This window comes from Hydra viridissima, unplaced genomic scaffold (assembly GCF_058129835.1).
Source record: "Hydra viridissima isolate aposymbiotic clone 2 unplaced genomic scaffold, HvirCarnegie_v1 scaffold_17, whole genome shotgun sequence".
In the NCBI taxonomy this organism is placed as follows: Eukaryota; Metazoa; Cnidaria; class Hydrozoa; order Anthoathecata; family Hydridae; genus Hydra; species Hydra viridissima.
Genome location: NW_028324316.1, coordinates 933,699 through 945,801, shown reverse-complemented (window position 1 = coordinate 945,801; position 12,103 = coordinate 933,699). Strand labels below are relative to the sequence as shown.

Here is a 12,103-nt window from a genome sequence, read left to right as displayed (position 1 = left end):
CATTTTAATCTACAAACAAAATATCAACTTAAGAATAACGTTTTCATCTTTCAGATCATGAAGTGATTTTAGTAAAATGTTATGTACTGAAATGAAAATATTTCGTCGTTATATTAGGAAGTAATTTGTAATAGGATGTAGTTTTATTAATTAAAACTCATTCAAAGTTATTATCATTATGATTTATGTCGTTCATAAGTTAGTATAAACTTAGCTTTGTATAAATTTTTATTCCTTTCTAGAAACAAGTTTCCGCCATGCACGTTTCTTTAATGGCGGTCATTTATAATAATCATTCTGTAAAATCGATTGTCTTTAGTTAAAATTTCTTCTTTCTGTTTAACTGATCTTTTAAATGCATCTATATTTAATCGAAAAGAGATCACTGAAATTAGACCTTTTTCGATGAATAATATACGTCTAAAATATTCGTATCTACGAAAGATGCAAATTAGAGTAGTTTTAGATGATCTATAGACGTCTTTTGCCTGCTGGGGTGAGCTTACACAAACGAAAGAACGATTGAGTTCAAATGATCAGCAAACTGATTCGCTCAGCGGATTTATGCTTGATGATAACTATTGCCCAGAAGCTCGGCAGCCTAATTTACAACTTTATTTACTTGAAATTGAAAAAGAAAAACTTTACTTTGTTAAGCAAATCGAAGAGAAAAGAACTTGCTATATCTGTGTATCCTTCTTATGATTTTTGGTTCAAAAATTCTAAAATACCAAAGTTACGAAGGCTATTTGTCACCTTTACTAAATATTCCATCATCAGCAGCTTTTATAGAGAGATATTTTAGTACTTCTGGTTTCTGATTATCAGTCGCTCATTGTTAAAAGTAAACTTAAAACTTCTTGAAAGTTTAAATGATTTTTCGGACGACGATGACTCAGATAGTGAAATGTAAATGTTGTGAGCCCGCAACAAAATACAGTATTAAATATTAGGCTTTAATCAAATATATAAAGTCACTACAATAACGACAACTAAGTAAGTAAGTTAAAAATGCAAGGAATAAACATAATTAATAAATACGGTTCGCTGAAGCGTTAAACCATAAAGAAAGGGAAATGACGTCTTTAGATCAGAGCTTTTAATATACAACAGTAAACTTATAAAGATAATATATTTTTTGAACTTGAAACGCACAAAAATAAAATGAATATATAATGCAATAATTTCAATTATAACAATAGTTTTAATAATAACACAGCGCACAGTGTATCGCTTCATACAATCTAGGTGGACAAAAATATTTTGTTTTGTAAATTTATTCCTAAGAATGAAGTTAACAATATTTTGGTGTTTTATAGATTAGTTATGCAGTAGGGTAGCCTGGGGGAGGCAGGGGGCAATTACCCCGCGCGTTTAAGCTTAAAAGGGCGCCAAAAAGTCTATTTTACTATAAAAAGAATTTTTTTTTAATTTTATAGTAAAAAAGGCGATATTTTAATTACTTTTAAGTTTTTAAAAGTTTTTGTCTTGAAAAAGATAATTAAGTAATAAAAATAAAAACTAAATTTCAACACATAAATAATGTAATAAAGTTTTGCCTAAAATAAAAATATACTCACTACAAATGTACAAAATATAAAAATATACTCACTACACTACGTAAAATAAAAAAAATATTTTATCAATAATTAATTATTAATCGGATGAATCATTGTTATTTTCAGCATCCGATGAATCGGACTCTAAATAATCTTCATTGTCACACATAATTCTATTTTCAACAAGCTGTGGTGGTATTTTAGGTGGGATATTTAAATGCAAAACTTCCAACGGTAGTTTACCAGTTTTCTTACTTGACAATTCTCTGTGTGAGTTGATGACAGGATCTGATGTTACCAAAAGCATATTGAGCAAATCTATATTTGTGTAAATACGTGAATTTTTTCTTGTATGGTGTTCGCGGAATCGACGAAAATCTTTATTGCGGGCTTCTTGAGACTCTTCCGACAGTTGTCCTATTGGAAGAAGGCATGTTTTTTATAACTTCCGTGCTATGTACAAGTATTTTGTGCACAGTAACGGGCATATAGTACCACGGATACAGATTAATATAAAGAGTTTTGGTTTCAGAACAAAGCTTTTCAAATTCATAATAGTTAATATCAAAGCCAGAGGAAAGTGTTCTTAATAAAATACTGAAGTTTTTAATAAGATTGATGTCTAAACCCGTAATCTCGCCACTCAACTCTGGCTTCATAAAAAACCTGCGAGCTGTGTTCCCATCATTTGTATTCCCAAAGCCAGGTTTTGGTTTATCTACAATAAGACCCATAAGCTTTTTAAATTTTTGTTTGATATCTTCTGAACGTTTTTGGACACTAGATTTATCTTCATCGCTTCTAACTTGCCACTTTTTTATATCTAAACGATAGCTAATGTGTAGCATGCACTCAAAAAAACGAATCCACGCATGCAAAGTAGACAGACCAAAACCATAATGTTCTTTTTTAACAACTAAGTCTTTTAGTTCACCGTTCATCATTTTAAGAGTCGCACCATATATGTAGGGCAAAGTAGGGTAATTTCGGCACCCCTTCAAAAGATACCTAAAAATATTTATTTATTGGATTATTAAATTTATAGTCAGTTATTGTAGTAAGATAAGCAATTTTCTTAAAAATATTGGTTTAAACTTTTATTTTTAAATTACAGATACGTTAATTTATGATTATTTGCTTTTTCTTAACATTTTTACCTTTTTGAAAATGTAGAATAAATGATTTTTTCTCGTAAATTTTTACCCAAAGTTGTTATTTATTTTATTCAAAAATATAAACTGAATAAAATGTGAGCAACAATAAGATGAAACTCAAAGTATCCTACAAGATATAAAAGTGATCAGATTACTTCTTGTAAGACGGTAAAATTGCGTAAAAATGCGTAAAATCGGTAAAAATGCGTAAAAATGCGTAAAAATGCGTAAAATGCGTAAAAATGCGTAAAAACGGTAAAATTGCGTAAATACGGTAAAACTGCGTAAAAGCGGTAAAAATCGGTAATTTCGGTAAATTGTGATAAAAGTTTGTATAAGCGGTAATTATTATGGTAAAAAATTACTTTGTTTTTATCAAGTCAGATAGTTGTTAAATAATTAATTACCCTCTAAAATTAAATTAGTCTCCTATATAAGCTTGACAAAAGTCAAGAAAGACTACCAACCTCAAAGTTCTTCAGTGATCTGATTAGTATACCAAAATCACTACCGAATCAAACCATCTTCAAGAAACAATGTCTCTTTGGAATTATTTTACCAAGCTAGACAGAGAAGAGGATAACATCTCTGGCTCTGGCAGAAAATCAGGATTTGCTGAGTGCAATAAGTGCAAAAAAGTGATTAAGCTGTCTCAAGGTAGCACCAGTGGAGTTAAAGCTCATTTAAAGTAAGTGTTTTACTCTTACTATAATTTAGTATATTTTAAACCACTGATCTCAAAGTATAACTAGATAGCGTATTCTATTGTTGTTTTCGAAAAAATATTGAAGCAAAAATTGGCCTTCCAAGATGGTGGCGATCAGAGCTCTTAGCGGTGAACCGATGTACATCTAATAAGACTATTGTAATATGAAAGAAAATAATTAAACAGTTTTGAAAGAAAAACAAGACAATGAAACAAATTTTTAAAAAGTTTATAGAAATGAAATGATTTTAAAAAAATTAGACAATTAAAGAAATTGTTAATTTAAATGTTAAAGTTCAAAATATTCGATATAATTTTTTTATGTGCAATTTACGATTAAATTAATATTTATGTATAACTTATGTACCTTTTAGTTCTTAGTTACCCAATACAGTGTGCTAGAAGGTTGATAACACAACTGAATGGTAAGCGGCAGTGGTGTCTACCTACAATTTTGACAAATTTTATATTTTCAATAACGCAACATGCAGTTGTGCTACTAACCTTCTCAGGGCGTGTCTAGGGGATGTCTGCTACGTCGCTGGACATACCCAAAATATGTATCTTTATATATTTTTTCACAACTTCAATATTTTGAATAAATATGATGCGTCGGTAGATAAAAGCAAACAGAGCGAATAATTATAGCAAACTAAAGCAATAATTAAGCAAACAATACAAGGTTAATTGTTCGAACGGATGGTAAGAAGTTATTAATCCGGGATAACAGTTAGATTTACGATTTGGTATTTTATTATAGCGCTTTTCAAATCGAGAACGGTCTAAAGTTTATTAAAAAACGATTTATATATTAAACGGAGGTTGTTTTAATTTTTGACTTAAACAAATTAATAAAAAACTTGAATGGACATACCTTTTTTGTTAAGTTATAAAGTACTTCATTTTTTAAATATTTTCTTTTGTTAATTTAAAAAAAATAAAAGTTATTATTTCTTAGAGAACAAATTCCGGACTTCCATTTCAATTACACCCTTAGTAAAGTTTTAGTCAAATTCTTTTGATATTTATCATCAGGAGGAGAAGACTACAGTTAACAACAAGCATATATTAAAATATATCAATGGACATCCCCAATTGTTTTATACAAAGCTGTGTATCTTTTTAATTACTTGCATTTTGAACAATATAAAAAGAAAGTAAGGGTTTTAAACACTAAAAATTAAATTCGGACTTACGTTTGTACATACGCTAAGCCGTCTTACCTCATATATGCGTTTCTCAATGAGGAAGGGGGGGGGGGGGGATGCTAAAATTTAACATTTTTGGGAAGGGGTTAAAATTGCGACTTATCCAAAAAAATTCCTGTACAGGCCCCTGCTTCTAGCACAAGCATTGGGTAGTTAAGAACTAAAAGGTACGTAAGTTATATTGCAAATGCTAATTATTTTAAATTTGAGATTTCTGCACAAGTAAACAAATACTTTTTCTTCACTACTATTAAACAAACTAAATTGAAACAAACTAAAATTAAAACTCCTACTTAGTTTTACTGAGAATCTGTATTTTATCATATGTGCCCATAATTATGAAAGTGGTCTAAGTCAAAATTTAAAAAAAAATGAATTTATCACTTATTTCACACGACATGATTTTAAACTAAATATATTCAATGTAATTTTTACGATATCGTCAAAAATGAACCTTTAAAAAGTAGTTGTAATTACAACGTTATACGGAATTTTTAATTTATTCAAATGCGAATCATTAAATATCTCGAAATAAGAAATATGACTTAGACCACTTTCATAATTATGGGCTCATATTTATTCTAAAAAACGAAAAGCAGAAAGTTAACATACAACAAGCTATTGTAAGAATATGTTTTGTTAAATAAAAAAATATTTATACTTGAAGTTTATGTAATTATGTAATATTCCGTTATTTTTATGAAAAAGTCTTATGCTAAACAAAAAAATAGATTTTTATTTGAAACTTATCAATATTTGAGCTTAAGATATAAAATTTGATTATCATTAGTTTCTTAATTTTCATATAGCCGTTCGTTGTATCCGCCGCCTTCTTGAGAGGCCAAAACTGGCTTCGAAATATTTTGCGTTTATATGAATAAACGAGCTGGCCCGGATAGCGATCCGGGCTAGTTTGTTTATTCATATAAACGCAAAATAAAATTAAGTTGAAATAAGGACAACGTCGAGATCTCGGTAAACGGGCTGGCTCGTTTGCCGAGCCAGCCCGCTTTCCATATAAAGAGGCCCTAACTCTAAATTTTCACCAGTCAACAAAAAAATCTATTAAAATGGCTGCCCACAGTTTAAAAACAGAACCTCTGATCACGTGGTATTAGTTTAAACTTTTATAGCATTTGTTTAATAAGACTGTACTTCAGGATAAAGTAACTACTTCACGCGTTGACAAATTACTAAACAAATTACACCAAGGTAAAGGAAATTAGTTGTCGGCACGAACAGATTTTCATCATTTTTTCAAGATAAATATTTGTAAATTTGGGAACTTTTTTCGTGTAAACAAAGTCTGTCAATGATAAAATAGATCTGTATGGATAATTTTAAAATGACTAAAAAAAGTATAGCGAAGTATAAAAAAGCTTAAATTAAATTTTTTATCAAGATCTGGTTTCATTCAACTCCTTGGTCCTTCATTCACCAGCCTTAATTTTGTGTATTTTTTAGTATTTTTTCCGACATGTCGCCATTTTTTGCCTCGGCTACTTTATAAGCTCCATAATTTATATTCCTTAATGCATTATTTTTTTAGTAGGTGTATTTTCTTATAGACTTTTTTATAATTCATTTGATAAAGCATAACCTTTTAAAAAGTTATTCAAATTTATAATTATCTTGCAAAATGCGGTCAGATATTTCATGTTTTCGCTTTTCATATTTCATATATTATTTCAATTGTCATAATAAGCTCATAATAACCCATTTGTTTTTGTCAAATAAAAATTAGTTTATATATAGCTGGTAAATCATTTTATGTTAATATTAAATACTTAGTTATTCTTGCGGTTTGCCATAAATTGACTTTGCTAAATTCTTTAAAACTGTGACAAATTATTTTTTTCTTTATTGTATTTACATTCATTTTATGTATAAGTTATTTATCCTTTACTGTATATATTTCTGTATTTAAACATAAAAATAGAAAATTCTATAATATTCATAAACTGGATGTCTACAGCAATATAATAGATGGAGTAATTCCCTAGACATGAAACCATTGTGCTCTAGGTAGCTACAAAACAATTTGATTTTTGTATTATTTATTTTATCTCAAGTTATACATGTACTAAGGTAGTCAAGCAAATGATCTCAATTTCTTTTCATTGTCCGCGTTATTTCTTAAGGTATTAAGAATGTCTATCTATATAAAATTAAGCTTAAAACTTGGTTCTTTTGCTGTTATCTTTAATAAATGAGAGGAAGTTGAAATGACTGGTTAGACGAGTCCAAAAATTTTCGTTAAATCCGACAGACTTTAATATAATTTAATTTCTATTGCTTAAAACAAAAGATTTCTAACTATGCGCAACGAGCATGGTTCGCAAAAAAAACAATAGGTTGCACGTCCATTTCTTATATGTCCATGGTAAAATGCAACATGATAAAAAAAAAATTATTTAGAATTTTTAAAAAAACACTAACGTGTCTTGTGGTTCATGTATTTATTTTTTATGAACTATCTACTACTGAAACATTGTAATTCGCATCCTTTTAAACATATATAATTCCACTATTTTATTTCAGATCCTGCAATCCGCTATCTTTTTACCAGATGCAAAAAGTCGATAACGAAAATAAAGAGAAGAAATTTCAAGATAAGAGGAATGCTCAGGCAGAGGCTGATAAGTCCAGTACCATAAGAAGATATTTTGGTCCTATTAATAAAAACAAAAGGCTTGATAACCTCCCACATGATGCATCATCAAGTCACCAAACAAAAATGGACGACTTTACTGAAACAATAAAGTGGCCTTCACAAAGTGCTCAACAGTTGGAATTTGATACCATCCTAACCCTTTCACTAGTTCTCTCTAACCTCCCGTTTCACGTTATTAAAACTGCTTGCTTCAAAATGCTGCTGAATTATCTTTGTCCACAAGCCAACCTAAAAAGTCCAACCACCTTATCCAAATTCAAGCTACCAATGATTTATCGCAATCTAAGACGTGATGTAAAAATGCAAATTGAGAGAGACATCCCGCATTGCGAAATGGCAGCTTTCACTACAGATGGGGTTTTGCTTGTACAAGGAATAGACCACATGATTTCTCAATTTCCTGGTCTTCAGAGGGAAGACCTTTACAAAGTGGGTGTTACTGATGCTGCAGCCAACATGAAGAAAGCAATCACGGAAAGCAAAGAGATCAGTGATCATCTAACCTGTGCCGATCATCTGCTCAACACTTGTTTAACAAAGGCTGTAGAAAAATCAGAAGGAATCAATGGTATAATTAAGAAATGTAAAGGACTTGCTCAAAGGACCCACCAAAGTTCATTAGACTGGCAGGACATCAAGAAAGCGTGCGTGGAAGCAAATATAGAACCAGTAAAGATCATTCAGCCAATTGTAACAAGATGGAATTCTAACTTTATGATGCTTAAGTCAATCCTCAGATTGAAGGCTGGTTTACTGGTTGCTCTAGAAACTCTAAACAAACCAGATCTTCAAAGTTTGATTCCGGATGAGTTAGAGTTTATTAGTATTTACAACATTTTACCATTTCTGGCAGAATGTAAGCGATGCTCTGATTCCTGGTCTTCTGAAAATCTAGTGACTATGCATAAAGTTCAAAAAGACATATTAAATCTCCACTTGCTTTGCAAAAGAACCATAAATGACATTGAAGAGCGTGACCCTCAAGTTGCAGAGTGCCTACACAACTTCATGAAAGAATTTTAGAAGGGTTTACCTAATTATGGCGTTGGAGTCAAATACTATAATGTGGGTTCACTTCTGCACCCATATTATAGAGGATATACACTCAAAAATATTGCAAACAGTGAGGAAGGGAGGGAAGCCGCCATCAAGGAATTGGTTGACAATCACCCAACCACAATCCAGTTCTGCGAGTCATTGGTTGATGATCATACTTCGCTAGAAACATCAAATCTTGACGAAACAATGGATCCAGTGGACCTTGAGTTTTTGAAAGACAAGAGGCAGGTTTCAGCGCATTGCCCTGGGACTTCACAGCCTAGCCAATCAAAGCTCAAGCCACCCTTGATGCTTGAATTTGAAAAGTATCAGACTATGGCCTTACCTGAAAGGGATGTGGATGCTTTAGAATGGTGGAAGCAAAATAAAAATGAGTTACCTTTGCTAGCTGGTCTGGCTAGAAGTTACTTGGCTATACCTGTGACTTCTGCTTCATCAGAAAGAATGTTTTCAGTAGGAGGTAGGACAGTTACTGATTTTAGACATAATGTAAAACCAGAAAACACTAGCATGTTAGTTTTTGTGAGTCAAAATTACGCAAGGGTTCCTTCTAACCTCAACGATTGGGAAAAAACTTGCGAAGAAGAGCCGTATGAATTACCACATGTCACACCACCAACTAAGAAGACTCACCAACAGGGAAAATCACATAATCAAACTGAAACTAAAAAAAGAGGTGCACTTGAATAGGCTTCTCCAACTTTATCAGATACTCAAACTGGTCCTGAACCTAATAAGCAACAACAGCTACAGTTAGATACTCAAGAGAGTCAAAGGACTCTAGCTCAACAAGAAGGGTATGAAGTGACTCAAGGTAAAGACCAAACTCAAAGTGTCTCTTTGTTTATTCCAATGACACTCCAGCACAATCAAAGTAGAATCAAAAAAGCAAAATTAGGTAATATAATGAAGTCGAATTGGAAGGGGAATGAGAAAAAAAAGTACAGAGCATCTGAGCTTGCAAACATTTTATTAGACACAGATGATGATATATCTGATGATTAATTTTTTATCAATAACTTGTTTGTTTAAAACTGTAAATGTAATATTTACTAATAGAAATACAAAAAGCAATTTAAAGTATCTTTTTTTAGTTTTTCGGTAATCAGCAAAAAAAGAGGTAATTTGTGATAAAATGCGGTAAATCGTGATAAAAAGCGGTAAAAAGTGATAAAAACGGTAAAAAGTGATAAATGCGGTAAAATTGCGTATTACGCATTTTTACGCAAAATTACCGCGGTAATTACGCATTTTTACGCATTTTTACGCTTTTTACGCAGATTTACGCATTTTTACGCAAATTTGCGCAAATTTACGCATTTTACGCAAATTTACGCATTTTTACGCATTTTACGCAAATTTACGCATTTTTACGCATTTTTACCGACGGTGCGGTAACGCCGATACTTATTATGTATAGAAGAAGTTAATTTTAGTAATTCAGATAGTAATAAAGTAATAACGAGTTAGTAAAAAAAATGAATTCGCTAGTGTCTCTGTGAAACTTAATAAAATAATAGTTCCCCACAATATAAATTAAATTTATGTCGTATATAATAACATGTATATTAAAAATTAATAATTTGTTATATACAATAATATATATATATATATATATATATATATATATATATATATATATATATATATATATATATATATATATTTATAATTGTGTATTAGCATCATATAATGGGTTCAAAACGTGTAAAATATGGTAATTGGTCAAATAAATCATTGCAGTTTTAGTTGATGGTTACTCGAAATATTCTGCTGCTAAACAATATAAAATACTAAGGCAAACACTGCATGACTATATAAAACGAGCGTCTGTTGATAATTGTGTTAAAAAGTTAAGTGCAGGACACCCAACAACACTCTCAGCTTTTCAAGAAAAAGAACTTGTTGAAGTTCTTCTGACTATGTCACAGAGATTATTTGGTCTGTCTCCAAAAGATGTGAAACAAATGGTATTCCAGTTTTGTGAAGAAAATGGGATTATTCACAAGTTTAATTGTGCAACTAAGTCAGCAGGAAAAGAATGGTTTAGGGGTTTTTTGAAACGTCATAATAAACTCTCTGTAAGAGTTGCTGAATCAACGTCATTGCATTGAGCCATTGGTTTTAATAGAACAAAAGTTAATCATTTTTATGATGAACTAGAAAAAATAATGTTTAATGCTAATGAAATGCAGATTATTCTACCATCAAACTTATTCAATGTAGACGAATCTGGATTGTCTATATGCCATAAACCAGGAAAAGTTGTTGCCCTGAAGGGAAAACATAGTGTTGGTGGCTTAGCAAGCTCTGAAAGAGGAAAAACAATCACAATAGTTTGTTGCCAATCAACAAGCGGATTTTTTGTCCCTCCAATGTTGATTTATCCACGTATTCGAGTAAGACCTGAATTTTTAGATAAAGCCCCAATCGGTTCTATTTCTGGTGGCAGCAAAAATGGGTGGATAACAACTGATTTGTTTGAAAAATGGTTTGATCATTTTTTACAAGCAGTCCAGCCACAGTCAAGAAACCAACCAGTTCTTCTAATTTTAGATGGACATTCAAGTCATAAAAAAAATCTTAGTGTTATTATAAAAGCTCGTGAGACAAATGTTATTATATTATCACTTCCATCTCACTGCACGCACAAACTGCAACCACTTGATGTTTCATTTTTTAAAAGCCTCAAAATGTTCTATGATCAAGAAGTTGGTACTTGGCTTCGTCACCATCCAGGTCGTCCTGTAACTGAATTAGAGGTTAGTGAATTATTTGGAATAGCTTATGGGAAAGCTGCAACTGTTCAAAATTGTCAGTCAGGGTTTAAAAAATGTGGAATATATCCATTTGATAGAAATGTGTTTACTGAAGAAGACTTTGCTGCAGCTAACGCTACTGATCACTCATATGTTGTATCAAAAATTTCAAAACTAAATATTACATCTGAAATGCACCCTACTCTCGACAATGGGTTAGACTCTGCTAAAGATTTAGATCATATTGATTTTGTCACAGAATGTGTAATTGCTTCTCAGAAAGGTAAATCATTTTAAAAGATGTATTATTTTTATCATCTTCCACTATTTATTTAAAACACAAATGTAATTTTTTTAAAATCAAGCAAAATAATAACTTATCTGTTGCTTTTTTAACCTAAAAAAAAGTTTCTTAAAAAAATAGTTCAAATTTTTTATAATTTACATGTTGCCTAATTTTTTTCACCTTTTTTAGTTAAATAATTTTATTTAGAATCTGCTTCACCAAACTCATCATTTGCACTTCAGAAGTCATTAGAATTAGCCACCTCTGATGAAACCTCACAGCCTCATGGTGTTACATTCGGATCACTAGCTGGACTTGACATTAAAAATGCAAAACGAACAGGTATAAAAAGGAGGGTAAATCATGCTGAAAAAATTACTGGATCACCATATAAATCTCAGCTAGAGGAATCTTTAACTTTGAAATATAAGAACAGGCAGCCACGTAAAAAGTGCATTAAAGAAAATATATCTATAACACATCAAAAGGTGTGTTTGAATAACCTTGATGCTAAAGGTGCGATTAATAAACAACTTTGTGCAATGTGTCAATACAGTTATGGGGATCCTGTCGATCCATATTTAAAGGATAATTGGGATAAATGTCATAAACGCTGTAGATGGTGGCATGAAACATGTGCTATATGTGGTGTTTATGTTAAAAAAGTATTTACTTGTGATGACTGTATGAAACACTGA

General features: G+C 31.1%; 2 protein-coding genes across 2 annotated transcripts; both read left to right on the top strand.

The window, feature by feature from the left end:
- Positions 1-7,196: 7,196 nt before the first annotated feature.
- On the top strand, positions 7,197-9,365 carry LOC149876950 (uncharacterized). Its single transcript, XM_090074809.1, has 3 exons — positions 7,197-8,293; positions 8,396-8,882; positions 9,051-9,365. Exons 1-3 carry the CDS (start codon positions 7,197-7,199, stop codon positions 9,363-9,365), a joined length of 1,899 nt encoding a protein of 632 aa, XP_089930935.1.
- Positions 9,366-10,715: 1,350 nt separating this feature from the next.
- Positions 10,716-12,103, top strand: LOC149876949 (uncharacterized). The gene is made up of 2 exons (XM_090074874.1): positions 10,716-11,402; positions 11,613-12,103. Exons 1-2 carry the CDS (start codon positions 10,736-10,738, stop codon positions 12,101-12,103), a joined length of 1,158 nt encoding a protein of 385 aa, XP_089931000.1. The 5' UTR covers positions 10,716-10,735.